The following is a 22,480-nucleotide window of genomic DNA, read 5'->3' as shown; positions in this document are numbered from 1 at the left end:
AAACGTCTTCAAGCAAAACAAAAGTATTTAGGAGTGGTTACACATGACACCGTCTCAAGGACAGCTCACTGGGAATAGGTTTCTGCCACTGGACAAAGATCTGCGGATACTATACTTAATTTTTTCTCTCCAAGGGAGGAAATTATGTCCCAGCCATAACTAAGCCTTTTCAGGGTAAGACACTTGCATAATTGCTCTATGGGTACATAGGGTACAATCCAAAATCATCAGAGCAGCTTTCCAGATACCTCACTATAGCAATAGCAATAGCACCAAGATTTATACAGTATACCACTCCATAATGCATTTGGCAGGGCAGTTTACAATGTCAGCACATTGCCCCCAACAATCTGGGTCCTCATTTTGCTGACCTTAGAAGGATGGAAGGTTGAGCCAACCTTGAGCCCTATGAGAATCAAATTCCAGGCTGTGGCACAGTTAGCCTGCAATACTGCATTCTAACCACTGTGCCACTATGTCCCAATGCATATCTATGACTGGAAACAGTTATGATAAAAGTTGAGGCAAGTTTGTATCTTGCATCCCAAAACTTTTGGCTAAAGCTTAGCTTTTTTCCTCTAGGCTTAGCATCATTAATCCTCCATGACAACTTTCAATCTACCTGGATTAAAGCTGTGGAATGTAAATTTCTAAATCTGGGCTTCTCTGCCTTCTTGGTTCTTCAGATGGAGCATGAGCAGGTGAAAAAAATCCTGAAGCAAAGGATAAACAATATAGAACATCGGCAGATCTAGAGCAGGTCCCGGCCTTCTGGTCATCAGCACACAACGGATTTACTGTCACTGCTGCTGCTAGCTACCTGACAGAGCTAGAAACACCCATCCATCAAAAAGCTTTGTCTCTGTTCTTTTTAATACAAGTTTTATTGATTTTTTTTATATTTACATATACATGTATTTGTGAAGCAATATGGTGGTTGGGTGGTTAAAATAACAAATAACAAGTTGTAAATAGTTCAGGTTACATCAACAGGGATTCCCTCTCTGATTCCCTTAGTTATCACGTACTCAAAATAGTCAAGTTAATACACTTCTAGTTGTACCTAGTCAATTAACAAAATTTTCAATATATTTTCACTAATACATATCAATAACCTGTTTTTAAATTTTATCTAATTGCAATAGAATATTCTGGAATAGCCTATAGTATACAAAAGAAAGCTTAATTTTGGGGTAACCCACAATTCCCTGTTTCAATAAAGAATAATTCTTTTGTCTACAAAACTTACATTGTTTGTTACAAAACATTCTTATGTTTTACCATTAAAGTCTAGTTTTCATCTTAACAAATCACCAATTATTAGAAGTATATTTTTATCTTAACCATTCAACAATTATTAAAATACTATCTTTTACATATAAAATTCTAGATTCTATAATATAGTTCAAAAGTAACAACTAATATATTCTATAAGTCATCTTAACTGTACGTCTTGATAAAATACTATCTTTTGATATATCATTCCAAATTCTATAGTATAGTTCAGAATTATATTCTAAGAGCTTACTTTTGTTTTCCCTTACAGATCTAAAAGCTAAATGTAGAATCAGTTATATTTTTTAGAGATTCCCCTTAATCCATTGAAAGGTATTTTTATACTCTATCTTTAGGAATCCCAAAAAAAGAAACAAGTTCAGTTTTTTAAATCTAACTCTTGCCTTCCTTTTGTGCCAAACAGGCTTCCCTTCTCAAATGTATCTTCCTTTCTTCCTATAGCCCTTATTTGAATCCAGGGAACGTATCCAAATGTCAATTTTGCAAGGAAAATGTCCCCTTTGTAGTCATTGTAGTTTTGCTTTGATAGTTCAGTTTTTGATGATTGATGTAATATAGTTGTCATTAGATCAGTCAAGTCTTTTTGTTCTTCCAATTCTATCTGGGTTAGGTAGAAAGTAGTAGCTGGTGTTATGGTTGTCATTTGATTAGTTGAATTCTCAATATAGTGTATTTGAAGGCCTTTAGTGTCTTCATTCTTAGCATTGCTTTCTTCAGGTGCTGTTGCTTTTTGAGTTGTGAGTTTTGTAGCTGCCATTAAAGTTTGGACTTTAAGGTTTTCTGTAGGTTGCTTTTGTTGTTCTTTGAAATCTCCTATTTTAGTGTTAGTTTCCACTTCTATTTGGTTTTGGGTTATCTTTTCCTCATTTAAAGTCAGAATTTGATTTGGTGGCTTTGAGTTGTCAGATTTTTCTTGCAGTTTGGCTTTAATTTGCTCTGTCATTTCCAAAATCGTGTCTAGTATCAGTTTATAGTCAAGTGGTTGGATATATTCATCCATTTCATTATTGTTTGCAGCTAAATCTTCCATGGAGGCTATTTTAATAAGAATGAAGGATTATCCACCTCTAAAAGAGTTGTTTTCAGTGCCAGGTGTTCCCAAACCTATCTTTAAGAATAATGTCAAGGACAGCTCTGTTATTCAGTCAGCTCTTACAACAGAAAAAAGAAATTTAGTTGCTGTACCAGGTTTTGCCACAAGATGTCATCAATGACATATAAAATGTAATGTAAAAACTTCCCTCCCCCCAAATTAATATAGAGCTTTTGTAATTTTAGTCCAATTTTTTTCCTTAATTCACAGCTTAGAGAAAAAATAGGATAGGAGCAAAAAATAGGAACTTTTTAGTAAATACAGATGAAATTGCTTAGATTTTTTGCTGAATTAATTAAATTTCTTTTAAAGCTTGAAGGCTTTAAGATTTGTTCCCGGAGTAGATATTCGCCATTTTTTCAAAAGATGGGGAAAGAAATTTTCAGGAAAGTCTCACAGGAGGATGGTTAAGGGAATAGGAAAGGTAAAGGCTCACCCAGGTCCTTCAGATTGCTTCTTAGTGCTGGGTAGTGCTTTTGGCTTTCGGCAGGGAGCGGCTTAGTGATCAGCCATCTTTATGGCCGGTCTCTTCTTTGGGCCAAAGGAGATTGTCCCGGATTCAAACGGAGGGCTGCCACCCTTCCGCGATTGCAGGGAAGTCCTCCTCTCGGTAATCGCCCCTCCAGGGTGATTTTTGACCCTTTTCAGGGTCCTCCAAAAAAGAAAGAAACGGACGGCAGGAAGCGGACTGTTCCTGCGTGTCCAGAAGCACCGGGCGCGCAAACCGGAAGCCAAAAAATAGCTTGGTCTCTTGAGCAATGTCATGCTTTTCCTTTTGCTGTATTATGTAGCATATATTTAAAAAGGACCATTGGCTAAAAGATTCTGCCCCTTCATTCTGAAAAGTGGAAACCACAGAACGTGCTTTTCATCGTTGCTCCTTTTACAGAGGTATCAGAACCAGATTGATCTTCCCTCTGATTAGCAAATACCCTCGTTGCTGAGACTTAGTCTAGGCTTAGATGCTGCTCATAAATGACCATTTTGTTACAGCACATATATTTGAACTTTGTGTAGCAGCATGGAAGTGCTGCAGGATTTTGGTAGGCCACGTTTCCACAAAACAAATGTATATTATTCATTTTTTTCAATATATGATTTCTTTTTTGTAGATTTTATATACTAAGTTTTACTTAAATTTTAGATTCTATCACATTTTTGTAATTTTCAATGCTTTCAAATTTTATATAATTTTAGAGATTATAACACAGACGTAGATTGCTCCTTTGGGAGCTTAATCATGGGTTCTAATCAATTTGTTTTATAAACACATTTTAACTTTGTCTAAATCTGATTTACTTTCTATTAAGACATTCATGGACACATTGATGGACACTTTGCTTGTAGACTAATAAACTGGCTGATTGGCTGAGTAGCCTTCCTCTCAACTCATTCATTCTTCCTTCATTCTTTTGGTTTGCATTTTTTTTCCTTATATATGTCCAAAGTTCTTTATCATATTTATTTCATACCACTCATTTTTAGTTCACATTCATGACTCATTTTTTTCATCCTCCCACCTCTAGTTTTATCCCAGACATAAGTACCCCATTCCCACTGCACTAAAGTAATTTTTAGGTTTCTCCTGACATTTTCAATTCTGATTTGCACATAAAAATATAAGCACATCCTTCTGTCCACAAATCTTATAAAAGCATCCCATAACTTTTTTAACTTTTGCACATTGTAATATGTCTTCTCCATCTATGTTTTCCATTTTCAATAAGTAATCTGCCAAGGTGCAAACATTCATGCTCTTAAATTAATTTATTCTATGTATGCATGACTTGCAATCATTCATTGAATTTCAAATCCATAATCTTTGACAACTTTCTGCATGTTGTTTGTATTCTTGGCCAGCAGCAACTCATATGAAAACAATGGTTCATCTATTTACCTATCCTCAAACAATATAATTCTAACCATGAGCATTTTTTATACTTTGCATAACTACACTGAACAATCAAAAATGCATCATACAATATTCTTGTCTTACTTTATGCATGGTATTGAACCAGCTAAGCATGCTGCTTATTCTCACACATGCTATACTCCTGTTGTACACCTTTATTAAGACATGCAGCAACAATCTTCAATTTCAGAATTCAAGTCTTTATCATATGCTTAATCTAAATCAGTAAACAGAATAAACATTCTCACATTCCTACATTTCTCAGTGAAAATCATTTCCCCAAATTGTTGTAAATTGGTTTCTGTAATGGTTTCAGTTTAACTTTTTTTTCAAGCAAGTAAACAAAAATTCATCTGATTTTCATGTAAGTTATAAGACATTCACGGTGAGTAAAGAAAATTTAGGGAAGAAAATATACAATTCTGTCTACTCAGAACTAAGCATGATTGATACCTTCTCTATTTATTTCTAGGCCAAAATATACCCAAGTGCACATACAGTCATTAGTCTCATTTGGAAAAAGCTAATCTATCTTCTAGAAGATAAATAGTCAATCTAATCTACTTTAGTCGCCTTCACAGCACATTTTGCTTCTTTCCAAGCCAAAATAATAAAGATACATTTTGAACAAGTCACCTTTCAAGTTTATTAATCAACTACAACAATGTGACTACAAAGAAATCTTTCTGAAAAATGATGTATATATACTGTAACGTTTGGAAGGTAACAACCAAGAGAAAGCAAAATAGATGGAATCAATTGGTATACTGATTCGGACCGGTTTGGACTCCGACTGGGCAGAGTCTGACGATCAGGACATGGGTGGTCTTGTCAATGTTATCTGGGAGGAGTTCGATCCTGTGACTCCGGAGGAAGTGGACAGGATTATGGGGAGGCTGAGCTCCACCACGTGCTTATTGGACCCGTGCCCCTCCTGGATGGTTTACGGGGCTCGGGAGGGGACACGAGGCTGGTTCCAGGTGGTTATATCTGCATCTCTGAGTGACGGTAGTTTCCCTGCCATCTTGAAGGAGGCGGTGGTGAGACCTCTCCTCAAGAAGCCTACCTTGGACACAGCTGTGTTAAACAATTTTTGTCCGGTCTCCAACCTTCGCTTTCTCATGAAGGTTGTTGAGAGCGTGGTGGCGCATCAACTCCCTCTGGTTCTGGATGAAGCAGATTATCTAGACCCGTACCAATCGGGTTTCAGGCCCGGATACAGCACGGAGATGGCATTGGTCGCTCTGGTGAATGATCTCTGGAGGGCTCGGGACAGGGGATATTCCTCTGTCCTAGTCCTATTAGACCTCTCAGCGGCTTTCGATACCATCGGCCATGGTATCTTGCTGTGGCGTCTCAGGGGATTGGGAGTGGGAGGCACGGTTCTTCAGTGGTTCTCCTCCTATCTCCTGGGACGTTCGCAGTTGGTGTTGACAGGGGGGCAGAGGTCGACCTCGAGGCCTCTTGTTTGTGGAGTTCCTCAGGGGTCGGTCCTCTCGCCGCTCCTGTTCAACATCTACATGAAACCGCTGGGTGAGATCATTCGTGGTTTTGGAGTTGGGTATCACCAGTATGCTGATGATACCCAGCTTTTTATTTCGACCCCAAACCACCCCAGTGATGCCCTCGACGTGATGTCCTGTTGCCTGGAGGCGGTTCGGGTCTGGATGGGGAGGAACAGGCTTCGACTCAACCCTGACAAGACTGAGTGGCTGTGCGTACTGGCATCTCAGGATATTCAGAATATTCCATCTCTTTCTATGGGGGGTGAGCTATTACCCCCTGTAGATAGGGCTCGCAACTTGGGAGTCCTCATAGATTCACAGCTTTCTTTAGAAGATCATATAGTAGCTGTGACTAGGGGGGCCTTCGCCCAGGTTCGCCTGGTGCGCCAGTTGCGGCCCTATCTAGACCGGGATGCCTTGCGTACGGTCACTCATGCGCTCGTGACCTCTTGTTTAGACTACTGCAATGCTCTCTACATGGGGCTGCCCTTGAGGACCACTCGGAGGCTCCAACTGGTACAGAATGCAGCTGCGAGAGTTGTGTTGGGAGTCTCCCGATACTCCCATGTTACACCTTTGCTCTGTGAGCTGCATTGGCTGCCAGTTGTCTTCTGGGTGAGATTCAAGGTGCTGGTAATGACCTTTAAAGCCCTACATGGCATGGGTCCGGAGTTCCTTAGGGAGCACCTGCTGCCGGCATCAACTTCCCTCCGCCCAGTGCGCTCCCACAGAGAGGGCCTCCTCAGGGTGCCACTGGTCAGAGAATGTCATCTGGTGGCCCACAGGGGGAGGTCCTTCTCTGTGGGTGCGCCGGATTTGTGGAACCGTTTACCAGTTGAGCTCCGGATGGCGCCCGACCTTCGCTCCTTCCAACGGGATCTAAAGACTTACTTGTTTGAACAAGCCGGCCTGGCCTGATGGGTGATGGGTTTTGGGTTTTATTATTGTTTTAATGTTTTAAATGTATTTTAACTTATTGTTCTGAAATACTGGGCTCTTGGTTTAATTCATTCTTAATTTTTGTATTTCTGTATTTTACTATTTATTGCCCTGTTCACCGCCCTGAGTCCTTCAGGAGAAGGGCGGTATACAAATATTATTATTATTATTATTATTATTATTATTATTATTATTATTATTATTATTATTATTATTATTATTATTATTATTATTATTATTATTATTATTATTATTATTATTATTGCAATACATTTTCTTTTCAAGTTAATTCTTTTAACTTCCATAAATAACTCTCAAATTGCACACAAATGTATTACTAACCAGTTTTTTTACCTATGTACATGGATATCTATGAAGCAGTCACATTCCCATCCTAAATATTTCTAAACTTCTAAGATTAATTTCTAATTCTTCTGGTGATTGCTAATTTAAATATTCCTCTGGGCTCTTGTTTAAAGATGTACAGGAGATTTCATGTATGCAATTGTTTGGATTGTTTTTATTCACATTAAATATGAATTCTTTTTCTTACATCTGAGTCAAGTCTTGTCATGTAGGACTGACCTTTGGGAGTGAGACCTCTCTCCCTTCATTGTACTTGCCATCTGTTTAATTTTTACATTTTATTAGTTTTACTATAGGTTTTTTGTTGTGTACTACTTAGAGACACTGACAGTAAGCATACAAGTTTAATACATTTTTATTACATGCAAAAAATGTGAAATCTCAGCTGCCAGAAATTTAAATGGTGTTGGCCTTCATATGCATTGAGTTCTTCCCAAGAACCTTGGATGTTGTAATATATTAATATATGTGCAAATCCAAGAAATGTGGCCTTTTGTAATTAATAGATGAAAAGTTTGTCAATCCACATATTTTTTAAGTGCTGTCCATCATTTTTTTTGTATGGCACCCTGTATCCTGTTTGGACCGCTATAGTCAGTTTATGTAACAATATTTCAACTTTGATTTTCAGATCTTGATATTTAATGATCTTTTATAATTCTCTGTCTTCTACTGTCCTTTGGTATTGCCCGATGACCAGGCTGACCCAGAGGGAGGGGTAAAGTGCATCATCAGTGTTGAGTCCAGCCTACTTGAATTCCGTTGACCTTGACCTACTGCCAATTTGCCTTAACTGTTAGTAGTTCAGATACTTGTACAAAGTGTTAAAAAGTTAAAGGTAAAGGTTCCCCCGCACATGTGTGCTATTCGTTTCCAACTCTAGGGGCCAGTGCTCAACTCCGTTTCAAAGCTGAAGAGCCAGCGCTTGTCCAAGGACGTCTCCGTGGTCATGTGGCCGGCATGACTAGACACCAAAGGCGCACGGAACGCTGTTACCTTCCCACCGTAGTGGTCCCTATTTTTCTACTTGCATTTTTATGTGCTTTCGAATTGCTAGGTTGGCAGAAGCTGGGATGAGTAACAGGCGCTCACTCTGTTACGCGGCACTCGGGATTCGACCCACCAAACTGCCGACCATCTGATCGACAAGCTCAGCATCCTAACCCACTGAGCCACTGCGTCCCTACAGAGTGTTAGCATGCAATAAACCTGGATTCATTTGAATTGCCTTGGCTCCTGATTTTCTGTGATTGACACCACATCAATTATCCATTCTCCTTTTCAACCCCAGTTAAATCTGGTGTGTTGTGTGTCAAGACTTTATCAGTTTGTATTTAGAAATCCCATAATATTTTAACCTGCTTATTTTCAACTAGTTTTTGAACTATATGTTCTCACCAATTTTTCATTACTGGCATCCGATAATTTTTACAGATATTCCAGTGAATCATTTTGGCCACTGCAGTATGTTGTTGTTTGTAATCAGTTTGTGTAAACATCTTGTACAAACTGATTGTAAGATCTACTATATTTTTTGCTTCTTTGCACAATCTGCACTTTCAATCATTTTGTCAATTCTGGCTTTGATTGCATTGGGTTGAATAGCTTGGTCTTGAGCAACCAAAACTGAGCCTTCAATTTCTTTTCTTTTTTTTAATGTTGCAGCTGTAAGCCATTATTTATTCATTTCCCCCTCTATCTTATATAGAAATTGACCATGTAATACATTTCCGAGGGACGCGGTGGCTCAGTGGGTTAGGACGCTGAGCTTGTCAATCAGAAGGTCGGCAGTTTAGCGGGTCGAATCCCAAGTGCCGTGTAACAGAGTGAGCGCCTGTTACTCGTCCCAGCTTCTGCCAACCTAGCAGTTCGAAAGCACGTAAAAATGCAAGTAGAAAAATAGGGACCACTACGGTGGGAAGGTAACAGCGTTCCGTGCGCCTTTGGTGTCTAGTCATGCCAGCCACATGACCACGGAGACGTCCTTGGACAAGCGCTGGCTCTTCGGCTTTGAAACGGAGATGAGCACCGGCCCCTAGAGTCGGAAACGACTAGCACGCATGTGCGGGGGAACCTTTACCTTTACCTAATACATTTCCTAGCCAGCATTCTGTTCATGTTTTTATTACATTATTTCAATATTCATGTTTGGCTTTTTGCACATTCAGTAAGTTTCCATTTTTAACTTGCATCCATGCTTATTCTTGACTGTGTTTTTTTTTTGTGTAATCAGCCAATGCATAATTTTTTTCTTCAATTGTTTAACTGGAAGTAAATCACTGCATCCATTTTTACAGGGCAGGTATAATCTATCACTGAAACTAAGAGGATGTAATGCATAGTGAACAGTCATTAGCTTTCTTGTTTTTCAGTCCACGCCATCAAGTTTAGGTTGTGTCCAGTTAACAATACTAACAGTATATCATATCACAAGTATGACCCAGGTATTGTTTCCATCATTCAGGTTTTTGTTTAACAATTTTTTCATCTTAGGGTGAATTCTTTACTAATTGCATTTTTAATTTTTTCCATGTTTTAAGCTATTTAACTGTGAAATGCCCAGATACTAGTAGGCTTCGTCCTGATGGCTCCTGATAGTTTGGTCATTTGAGATTTCAATTCCATTACTATCTATGATTTTACCCCGATTAGTTACTATTGTTGCACATATCTGTAGGCCAATTAAATGTGCTAAAAAGTCTTACAGTATTTGTCAAGGATTGGATTTTGATTTCTGATTTTCCATAAAGTTTCAGATTATCCTTATATTATTATTATTTCATTCAAATTCATTCCCTCCTCTATATCACAACACTAATATCACATCTCTTTCTCCCCAGATGTTCCAAGCTCCACCTTCTCTTGTCCTTCTCTTGTCCTGTGGGAATGAGCTCTTCTCTACTGTGATTCTGGACTACATTTCAACACAAATATACATATGACACAAAGTTAGGAAAAATGCCCAACCTTTTAGAAGAAAGACAAGGTTCTATATGGCCTAGCTTCCGGCACCTTTTTCTTTTACAAAAAATGCACTGTATATATATATCAGGCATCAACCTATCTAGAGAAGGTTGATGCCTGAAAGACACTATAAGCAATTTTAATAAATAATACATTGAAGGGGATGGATTGTGTTTCACAGATCAGTTTCTGTCCCTCACTATATAATTTCTGGAAGTTATTTGAAAAAGACAGAGAGAATATCTTTTGGACCATTTAAATTCCGTTTAGTATTGACAAGTCTGTACAGACTGCAACCTAAGATGATGACTCCAAATTTAACATTGTGAAAGGCTCCTGAGTGACTGCTGAGATAGTGCCTGCAGCACAAAATGAAAAATAAAGTATCCAAAATAACATTCATTACAGAAAGCTTCTGGGATTTTTTTGTCCAGAGAGCAAAGTGCAGGCAGGTTTAGTTACATATATTTTAAGTCCATGTCCAGCTGATACTTCCTTTCTCTGCACTGACAGAATCAGCTTACATCAAGTCAGGAATGTAGTATAATACACTCCATTAATTTAGCTATCTTCTCTAATCAGCAGGGTGCAAATAAAACATTCTTTTGCCAATGACTCAGCAGCACAACAAAGTGAAAAGCATTAAAAAGAGACAGCAAAGCAGCCATACTAAAAGTCTATATTAAAAATGTATCAGCTTATAATAAACTAGTCTTCTGTAACTTGATGTCCCCTCTACTATGTCTTCTCCAACATGGGGAATGATCTTCCAATATTTTATATGCTTGTTGGGGGATGGTAAGAATTAGAATCCAGCCCATTTGCTGAGGAAGATGGATCTTGTTTTCTTATACTCTCCATAATTTTAGTGAGATAAACTAATCACTTACTTGCTTCAGTTAGTGATTCATGAGATAATACTAATAAAAAGGCATAAAAAGATTGATTCAGACATTTTTTTTTCAAAAGAAAATTTTCCAGAGAAATTCTCACGATATTCTTTTACCTACTGAATGACTAAGAGAAGGAATGTATACATTCTCTTATTCCTTGCACAACCATTTCTAGAAGAATCCTAGTCAGCCTGGTTTTTCAAACTGCAGGCTGCTTCAAACTGCTTCAAACTCAAAGAAATACATGATAAGACAATTCCTCCAATAGCTCTTCTTCTTTAAGAAACTTGAAGAGACAGTCTGGTGAGTTTTAGAGCAATGAAGAAGGAAAGAGATTTGAAAAAACACAGTAAATAAATAACAACAGTAGAATTTCTTATCATATTCTAACAATAAAGTAAGCTTGAAGACAGCACGAAACAAAATTCAAAAGCAGCCTTAGAATTAGTAAGAACAGCAAGAACCTTTGGAAATTGGAAAACAAAATTAAAAACAGTATCCAAACTATTCAAAACTGACAACTAGGTGTCTATCATAGTCTAGACATGCAGAAAGCTTCCAACAGCCATATGCTGGTTTGTCTGTGGTTCAAATTAAATTCATAATTTACCTACATAGTAGTTCCATTACAAGTCATTATTCTATTACCCCCAAAACAATACATTATTAAATGAAATCATTATCTTTTATGGTGAATGAATACACAGAAGAATAGCATGACAGAAACAGATGCAATGGAAGGAAGTTACTGTCCATCTAGTACAGGGTGTCAAACTGGCAGTCTGTGGGCCATATGCGTCATGAGCAGGCCATACCCGCCCCAGGTCCACAAAGGCAAAAAAAACACAATATATCACAATATGCCATGTGACGTGATTGAGTTTGATACCTGTAATCTAGTGAATTTATGTGCTCTGCTAATTTAGGTGTGCATAGATGCATTTAAAACTTTTTTATTCCAATTATTCTCCACACTGTTCTAAACTGACAGTGAACACTTCTAAAGAAATGGGTAGGAATTATTAGAGAGCCCCATTCTTTGAACAGTAACCCCATGCTTTAAAAAAAATTGACAAAACAAATAATGGACAGTTTTTAAAAACATCCCTATAATTTTGACATTTGTAAACTTTCATGTACAATAGATAAATTGGGCACACTAATAGGTAGACTTGAGGCTTTGGCTTGACATGGGGAGATGCCCAGAGATTAATGGACCCAGGTGACCTGCCCTGGGGACTTATCCTGCTGCTCTCAGAAACAACGAAAAATGAGATCCCATCATCAATGCTGGAGAGAATAACTCCATCTTTGTCACATATAATGGATACCATCTTCTTTGTCTCAGGCCTTAAAATGTATTAATCAAGGCCTACTTATAGAACTTAATCGTAAAGTGTTATTCATATTTACAATTTGATTTATGAAAAACAAACAGAAGCATTTAAGTTTCACTGGTCTAGATACCTTGATATATGACATAGGTATATGATACACATAAACATACACAAGTAAATATAGATACTAGTAAATGTCCAGATATACAATATGTCTAATTTGATTTTCCAAATGCAATTACCAATGATTTTTGAAATACAGAAAAAAAACAGACAAATTAGTTTAATATGTTCTTAAAAATTTTAATTGCTAGTGCAAGGCTACCTCTAAGAAGACAAAGGTTTTAAAATAGTTTAATTGATTTATGTCTCCAAATCAACTCTCATTCACAGTAGTTGTTGTAAGTTAAATGTTTGCTATAACAGGCCCTGGTCAATTACATGACTGGGGGATTTTAAATCAGATGAAGTTTTCAAGTGGTCTGCAAGAAAAGTATACTGCAGTAATGCTAATAACCTGTTAACAAGATCCTTGTGACTGGAACAGATATCCATAAGGCAGAATCGGAGCACCAATTGAACAAAACATATTTGACTACACTGGAAACCGAATCAGTCAAGTTTAAAAGTGAATCTAAGAGTACAGAGTGTAGTTCAATCCACATGATCCAGTTTTCAAACACCCCTCTTTGGACCCTTTCAGTTTGTACACCCATATTAATCTACACCAAGAACTAGACATTGATGCAGAACATCAACCACTTCCATGAATTATAATGCAAACAGGAAAAGATGTCATTCATATATTGATAGCTCCAAAACTCTTGAAAAAGTAACCCAGTAGCTTCAAGTAGAAAGCATGGCAAAATTGTCTACAATACATCTCTAAGAATTACCAAATATGCTTTTCCAAAAGGCAACTGGACATTCTAAGTTTTTTCTTGAAAACATTTTGCTTTTCATCCAAGAAGGCTCTTCAGTTCCCAATAACCATGACCTGGATGATTGAGAAACCCCATAGACACTTCTCTAGGAAGTCCTATGTACACCACAAAATAATATAATCTGTTCTAATATAATGAAGACCATAAATATATAATGGTCAATATGAAGCAAGAGATGATAGAGGTCCATTAAAACCAACTAGAAATCCATTATCTTGTCTATTTCCTGGCAGCCATATGCTAATATCTGCCTTACACCTGTATGAAATGAAAGTAAGTAGATCTAGAATCCAGCAGTAACAAAAATGTGCAGATGTGTCTATAAAAATAAATGTATTCACAAAGCACTTTCCTACTGTACTGTAAAGGAATTAAATTATATATAGTACCATTTTCAAATTAATATAATAATGTAAACATTGAAATAGGCATTGCAAAACAGTAGATTATCTCAGTAAGGAAGAATAAGTGTAGCTCTGTGTTCAAATAAGGGATTCTTGGTACTCTCTGTGTTTGGTTGTACTCTTGCAAATGTTTCATTACCCAAACCAGGTAACATCATCTGTGCTAGTTTGGGTAATGTCTGCAAGAAAACAACCAAGCTCAGAGAGCACCAAGGACCCCTCAGTAGATTATCTTCTAGACAATTTTGTTTTTCACACTGAAGAAAATTGATGAATACCCTTAAGACTTTCCAATGCATCAAACCTTACTCTGACTAGGCTGGTAGTTTTCTATCCCAACTTAAAAGGAACAGGCCTGTGACTTGGAGATTTTCTTGGAGTTATTGTTACTGCTGAATTTGCAGCAAGGGAACACATTAATCATGATGTGTTTGCCCAGCTTCAGCTAGTTTGCCAATTGGTGCTGAAGTTGGAGTCAGAGGACTTGGCAACAATGATTCATGCTCACATCTCTTAAAATTAGACTACTATAATGTACTTTACATTACATTGTCTTTGAAGAATATTCAAAAGTGCAAAATTTGATAGACTACCTCCTAGCAAGAGGAAGCCACTGTGGTTATATCATACAGATTTTCAGGAGCTATATTAGTGACTTATAGAGTACTTAAATCAAAATCACATGAAGTATTAGTACCGCTTTATAAATCCTTAGTAAGACTACACCTGGAATACTGCATCCAGTTTTGATCAAAGCAATATTAAAAAGATATTGAGACATTGGAAAGAGTGCAGAGAAAAACAACTAGGATGACTAGGGGGCTGGAGGCTAAAACATATGAAGAATGGTTGTAGGAATTGGGTGTGTCCAATCTAGTGAAAAGAAGGATTAAGGGAAACATGATAGCAGTGTTCCAGTGTTTGAGGGGCTGCAGAGAAAGAAGAGGGGATCAATTTATTTTCCAAAGCACCAGAAGGCAAGACAAGAAGCAATAGATGGAAACTGCTCATGGCGAAAAGCAACCTGGAACTAAGGAGAAACTTTCTAACAACAATCAGAAGTTATAGGTGCTTCATCACTGGAGGTTTTTAAGAAAAACTAGACAGCTACCTGTCTGAAATGGTATAGGGCAGGGGTAGGCAACCTTGGCTCTTTTATGACTCATGGACTTCAACTCCCAGAATTCCTGAGTCAGCTGACTCAGGAATTCTGGGAGTTGAAGTCCATGAGTCATAAAAGAGCCGAGGTTGCCTACCCCTGGTATAGGGTATCCTGCTTGAAAGGGACGTGGTGGCTCAGTGGGTTAGGAGGCTGAGCTTGTCCATCAGAAGGTCGGCAGTTTGGTGGGTTGAATCCCGAGTGCCGCGTAACAGAGTGAGTGCCTGTTACTCGTCCCAGCTTCTGCCAACCTAGTAGTTCGAAAGCACGTAAAAAATGCAAGTAGAAAAATAGGGACCACCACGGTGGGAAGGTAACAGCGTTCCGTGCGCCTTTGGCATCTAGTCATGCCGGCCACATGACCATGGAGACGTCTTCGGACAAGCGCTGGCTCTTCGGCTTTGAAACGGAGATGAGCACCGGCCCCTAGAGTTGGAGACGACTAGCACGCATGTGCGGGGGAACCTTTACCTTTACCTATCCTGCTTGAGCAGGTAATTGAACTAGAAGATCTTCCAACTCTATTCTGATTGATTGATATATGGATACAAGTCAAAACTATAAAATATGGCTTGGTTCCTAGCACCTTTAGGTTGCTAAGCCAATCTTAATGTATACACTTGCTCTGAAATCCAAATACCAAAATGAACCCAAATGAACAATAACAATGAAACTTTGGAAGAGGTTGATTTTTTTTATAACAATGTAACCAAAAAATTCTTCACACCTTCATAGTTTTGGAAACTGTGCTCTCCAAATAAAACCAGTTTATTTTTGGAAAAGGTGATCAAGTAGATTTCATCCAATGGATTGTTGGGGGGAGGGCAGTGGAGGCAATGTTTATGGTGACCCTTGTTGTTGCAATGGCTTCTCCCAAGTGGTATAGCTGTAGCCTAATCTTTGTCTTTATAAAAGTAATTAAAACAGTGTTGTTCAACATGGCTATTGGCACGTGACTATCACTACCAAAATGGTCACTGGTGAGAGCATGTTATACTTTGTTTTAATGTTATTAGTTGTTTTGATAGTTGAATGAGCAAATGATCTCCAGTTGTAATAATGAAGTCAAGTAAGCACACCAGGACTAAGAGCAGATAGAAAGAAAGCCAACTAATAACAGCTATAACACCAGCCTTAGAACTGACAATGAAGAAATTGATTAAATAAATAGTTTCTAATAGTTTATAATTGACTATCAAGAGTAAGGAACTAGCACAGAAGAAATATGCTGCAGACCAGCACTTGGTAGAGCAGAAATAAATAAAAATTACTTGGGGCTGGGAAAAAGAAAATAATGTATGATGGTTACCCCTAAATTTGGGGAATTGTTTTTCCTCTCTAGAACATGCAAGTGCATTAATGCAGCTACTCTTTAAAGCAGCAGTGTCTTTTTTCACACTTCTATATGAAGCTGCAAAAAAAATGCAGCTGCTGTGGTGAGTTGCAAGATAACCTATTAAAATCAACCACTTCTTTCAGGTTTAAAAAGATTGAAAAAATCACACAACATTAAAAAGATGCAACACTTATACCACTGCATGTTGGTATCACCATCATTATTTATGATGTATCTTTAACTACTCATTCTGAAGAATATCTCTGCATGATAATATTTGGGGATACCATCCTGTCACCTTAATGCATTATATTTTCAAGGATGCTTCTAAATAGTTTCTAATGAGCAGGAGGATTTTAAATATTGACACCAATGCATTTGTGAATAACACCAAGAAAATAGCCAAGCAATGTCAGAAAAGTCTAAAGTCTATTACACTATCTTAATATTGCAGGAACCAGAATAAATCTATGCATATATTTTCTGGTGCAGGTACACAAGTCTCTTGAAGCTAATAATTCACTCAAAATTTAAATGCTGTCCAGTCCAGTCACAAAATAATGGAATAATGGAAAAAAAGGAATATCCCATAACACATATGTAACTTGTAAAATGTAATTAGAAGTCATAGTAGGAACCAAACATAAAAAAATTAGTCTGATGCTATTGTTACCAATAACTCCAGTGCAAGTTGAATGCTAATCATAATTATCTCCAAATTGTCCAAGCCAATGCAGGAACAGGAGCCATTATAGTGCTTTCAGTCATCAATCATACTCTGTTGATTAGCAGCATTAAATGCAAACCAAACAGTGGGGAGTAAACTGATCTAAACACCTTGATGCAACAGAGTAATGTATAACAGCAAATTATTTGCTCATTGCACTGCTATGATTAATAATTCCTTGATTACAAAAGCTGTTGATGTCTGGTAAATTGTAGAATTAGTCCATTGGTTCCTATAACCTTCCCTAAAGTATAATCTATTTAGGATTACCTCAGAAATTCCCAAGTAATAGATTTCCCATGATCTGCATTTGCAAGTTGCTTCAGACAAATCTGATTAAAGAAAAGCAAAGATCTGCTAAGAGAAGCTGATTGATAAGAAATACAACCAATTGCATACATAGCTGTAGTATATACCTATATGACAGCCTAAGGACAAATAAAGATTATCAGATGAAAAGGACCATGTTTACAGAGGGAAAATGTGACAACCTAATTTTAGAGTTATCTTTTCTAACTTGGTTTTGTCCTCTCTTGTGCAATAGAAACCTGAGGATGTTTCAGAAGAAATGGCATGCAATGTTGCAATGTGCTTCCCATTAATTGTCTATTTTGGAAAGAAAAGTCCTCATACAAGTGCAAAAGCTAACTTACTACACATACATTGGGATGGTATAACATATATTCACACACATACCCCATGTTGTTAAAGTGTACTTAATTCTATCATAATAGTAGAATGTATTCCTACATATATTCAGATTATTATCATCATCATAAAAAACATTTTAGTCAACTTATAGCCCTCTTCTTAAAGGTATAGCTATAAGCTTTATGATAACTAGTGATGAAATTGTCTATGTCCATATTCAACTAGACCTATTTTTTTAAGCACACTTTTCTCCCATCTGCAAGAAAACACAAGAGCAATGTATGAAAAGCCTAACACATAATAGGAAGAAATGTGAACTATACTAACATAAATGATATCATCTTTATAGAACCACAGTGGAATCCATATGCTCAAATCATCTGTTTTTCCTGTATCTGAGGGCCTGGAGAAAATCGAGATAGAAGAAACTTATCATGACATTTATACAGAGTCAAACAAATATTGTAGTTACAAAAACAAACGAATGTATCATTAGCTCCAAAATTTTCTACAGTATCATTCCTGATTGTGTAGATTCATCTTTTCACACAGATTTCACTGTTTTGTTTATTGCCTTTAATTCCCAAAATGGTCCAGATAGTGCAGATTCAATAAATAACCCCTTCAAGACAACATGAAATAAAACTAAGTGACCACATCTTAAATCTTTGAGGTTTGACTTTATATCAATATCCATTTATGTCCAATAGCTGTAGAGACTTTTATACAGATTGGTTTTCAGAACTACTATACAAAGACACACAAACACATACACAGACACACTTATGCATTTCATCAGAATTTCTGTTAATTTTCTCCTTCTTTTGCACGCACGAATCAATCCAAAATTATGTTTTAAGGAATCATATTGGTTCTTATACTGTACATGTTTGCCACAGTATTAGTGCATTTTTTTCCATAAATATTTTTAATTAGGTTAGAACATATCACACATCTGTGCTCTTGAAGTCTCTGTCAACCCAGCTAATGCAATCACATGGAAACCAATGTCCCCCAGCTATCAGACAATTGATTTTTGCAGGATTCTGCTCTTGTGTAGCTTAAGGGACATGCAATGTGTTCATTCATTTGTTAGACCATTCACTCTTACTTCATTAAGAGGGAATATTTCTCTTTAGTATAAGATTAAAATATTCTACTCCTTCTTCTGCAAAAAACAACCAAAGAACACGTCTTAAAATATGTACCCAAAGCTCAGTGTTAGTTACCATAAAATATATGATATAGTCAGTTTAGTTTCAATCCATTTGAAGAGAAATACGAAATACATGCTGAGATATCTTCCACTGAAATAAATGGGATTTCATTTTATTGACATTGTACCCAAAGGGTACAACTTTGAGATAAAAAAAATGTAAATGGAATGATAACTTGTGCACAGAGTACATATAAATTATGCACAGATTTTCTATATATGGCATAATTTATCAACCATGCATTATTGGAATAGGATATTCCTCTAATTATCAGTGACAAAAAAGAGAACAATGAGTAAAAAAATAGCACAATCCAAGAGAAAATAACTTTTAGTCTTAACTTTCAAATACATGACCCTTAAATAAAAACAAATCTTGCTTCTCTCTCTCTCTCTCTCTCTCTCTCTCTCTCTCTCTCTCTCTCTCTCTCTCTCTCTCTCTCTCTCTCTCTCTCTCTCACACACACACACACACACACACACACACAAACACTATAGGTCACAGGAAAAATATTCTATAGTACTACAACATATATTTTCTAAAACTGCAAAGGGTTACATAGGAAGAGTTTCTGAAACTTATTGGTTAAGAGCACTTCAACTTGTGAACATGCAGCATGAATTCCAGTTATGAAATTCATGCCCATTGTCTAAAACCCCCTGAGAATATTACAATCCTTCTCCCTCAGAAACATCTTGGAAAAACCATTTCCTATAATATATAATATAATAATTCACATGTAATGCAGCAGAGGACATTTAGCATAAAAACATCTGAAAGCAAAACTTTCTTAAATTAGAAGCTTCCTTGTAAGGTCAGGGAAAACTTAAAAGAAGGGCTCCATTTCACTAGGCCGTTGTCCTGCAGTTCCCCTTTGGAACTGGGTTAAGACTCTCATGTTGATATTTTGATGCAAAAGAGTGTGTTACATATTAAAGCGCAAAAGCTCCATTTGAAAACAACACAAGGAACGTGCTTTAAAACCTTCAGCAGCACATTCCGATTTTTAACACCATGACAGAAACAGTATCTGAAACTTCTTGTTTAAGGATCATATATCTTTTGAGAAAATACAAAACCTTTTTTTAAGTGTCGTGCCCAATTTTTTTTTTAAAACAAAGATCTCTTATTTGTTGTAGTATTGCAGGTTTACAGTCCACGTATGGCTGGCTTCTACCCTAAACTTCAAATAGATCTTATGTATTTATGTACATTTCTATAGAAAAAATATCACAAATATTATTATTAAGCTGGGATACATCCAGTATGATCTTCAGAAGCATCCCTTTTTTAAATCCATCACATTTAAGCACATCCTTTCTCTTTAAACAAGTCCACGTACATAAGTGCATATATACAGAGGCATAATTCCAGTTATGTGTTCACTCAAGTAGATTAGACATTAACTGGACTTGACACCAATGTATGGATGTATGGAGACATATCCAGAGGATGTATGCATTACAAGATAATAAGAGACATTTACAACCCAGAATATAGGAGTAAGGCAGCCACAAGTGACATCACCAGACCAACTGCAGTGTCAAGTCACTCCAATATATAACCATGCACATCACTGCTCTCACAGCCTTCGCTCTGCTCTCAGCGATCAGAAAGCATTTCTGATTGCAAATATCAGAGCCACTTTCCAAACACAGCCAAGGATGCCATATCTTGTTGGCATACAGGAAAGATTGTGGAGGTTGTTAAATTGATCAAGACATTCATGCTTTTAAAAAGAACTACAAAATGCATCACCATAGAAACCCAAAAGTAAGAAACTACAGTAATAATACTAAAGTAAATGCCACATCCAGTTATTCAATACAAGTCAGCCTAAGGGATTTCACCAACGACAGAAAGTAACTGGGGTTTCAATGCATCCAGGAGATGGGACTTAAAAATTCAAGGTTTTTTTTTCCCCTGCCCCTAAGGGATGTTAACTATAACATTACCCTCATTTCACTATCATGTGATCATAACTTTAGATAAATGGTTATTTTACTTACAGGCATTTGTTACAGCGAAGCTATTTGCTGTTTCGATGTTGTCTACGTGAGGAACCAAATTAAAAGGTGCTTCAGATACATTGGGGCTGGTGTTGTGAAGAAAAATTGCTAATCGAAAAGCAGTATATTCCTGATCTGTGTTTCTGATGAAGAGACCACCTATCAGTAAATAAATGATAGAAAAGGAGGAAAATGTATCGGTTATTTCTATGCCAGCCCTTGTAAGTAGCTTTCCTATTAATCATCAAATTCATGTTTATGAACATAAAAGACTCAAAGCTTGGAAGACTTTTAGACTCCCAGTTTTGAGTCTCCCCCCCCTGAAACATGGGCTTTTCAAATCTCCTATTACTCCTTTCTTTACATATCTGCTAGGACAAGAATGACCTTTGAAACCATTTACCTTTCATCTATGTGAATGGGCTAAATTGGCCCTCCCCATCTAAAGCGGCTTGCAGATTAAAGAGACCAGAGCTTTCAAAATACAGCCAAAGGTTTTTAAGTATGCCAGAGATGAGACCTTATGCACTCATATACCTCAAGATATGCCTTGCTTTTTTTTTAATGGGCTGATCCTAGAAAAGGGTAAAGAAGAATTTGGGGGAGAGAACATCAAGAACTTTCCTCTTCTGCAGCCTCTGGGCAGGCAAGAAGTTGCTCAGCCTTATTAACAGCATCTTTAGGAGTGCACGACGAGAAATGATGCAGTGGTTTAGCTGGAACTGGAATTGATTCAAGGGCTGAGTCCCATCCAAAGAGGGGGAGAACGAAGACAACTGACCCGGGGCAGAGACAAGTGGGAAAGGGATGCTAGGGAGACCTTGTTTTTTTTAAAAAAAAGAAAGAAAAGAAATCATAACCAAGTTTCAAAGCGATGGTACCCAAGACTACCTAACTGGGGTAGATCACCACCATCACCAGCTCCGGCCCCTCGACCAATAGCTTACTGCAATGGGCAGGCTGGGCTAAGGGGAGCTTTACGGAGGATCTTGGAAAAACGGTGCATTTCAGAGGTGGGAACATCTTCCCAAGTTTGAACACACATCGCACACATGCATATATACATATATCCACCCGTCTTGCCGACCATAACAGGCACAGCCGCTAGTCTCTCCCCCCACCACCACCACCCCCAGCCCACCCCGCATCCCTGCCTTCACAAAGACACGTGAGGGGACGGGAAAAGGGCACTCAGGGACACTTGATCCCCTCTTTCCGAAATGGAAAGCTGTGGCTAGAATCGGAGTTGCCCATCCACTTTCTCCTCTCCCTCCATTCCGTGCCACCCCGCCGGTTCTCTGCCCCCTCCCGAGCCCAATGCAGCGCTTACCTATTTGCACGCTGCTAGGAAAAGCGCCCATTGCAAGTCCCCAAAATCCGGAAAACAACAAGACAAGCTGTCTGCAAATAATCCTCATCTTCTTCTTTCTCTTTGCCTCCCTGGGTCTCCTCCTCCTCCTCCTCCTCCTCCTCCCGCGCTCTTCCTATATGTTGTTCAGAGAGGCATTGAGGATGTGTGGGGGTGATGTCGGGAGAAGGAAGGGGGGGGAAAGACTGGACACCAAATTGAGGGGGGGGAACGGGGAGGGGAAGCCAAACGAAAGGGAAAAGGGGAAAGAGAAGAGGGTGGCTGTTCTCTTCTTTCCTTCTCTTTCTTTCCTTCTCCCCTCCCTCCCCGCCTGCTCGCCTGCCTTCCCCCCCCCCTCCACCCCACTCAGCGAGCCATCC

At 37.9% G+C, this 22,480-nt stretch overlaps 1 protein-coding gene across 3 annotated transcripts in view; it reads right to left on the bottom strand.

The window, feature by feature from the left end:
- GRIA4 (glutamate ionotropic receptor AMPA type subunit 4) overlaps positions 1 to 22,170 on the bottom strand; it is a gene marked incomplete at both ends in the record, with an annotated part of 287,382 nt that extends 265,212 nt beyond the window's left edge. For all 3 annotated transcript variants that reach the window (XM_081326677.1, XM_081326676.1, XM_081326678.1), the window contains 2 exons: positions 20,753 to 20,911; positions 22,083 to 22,170. In XM_081326677.1, the coding sequence (XP_081182803.1) occupies positions 20,753 to 20,911; positions 22,083 to 22,170 (247 nt within the window). The remainder of the gene's footprint in view (positions 1 to 20,752; positions 20,912 to 22,082) is intronic.
- Between the last annotated feature and the right edge of the window lie 310 nt (positions 22,171 to 22,480).

This window comes from Vipera berus, assembly GCF_964194415.1.
Source record: "Vipera berus genome assembly, chromosome: 4".
Lineage (NCBI taxonomy): Eukaryota > Metazoa > Chordata > Lepidosauria > Squamata > Viperidae > Vipera > Vipera berus.
This window is presented reverse-complemented; position numbering and strand designations above follow the sequence as displayed.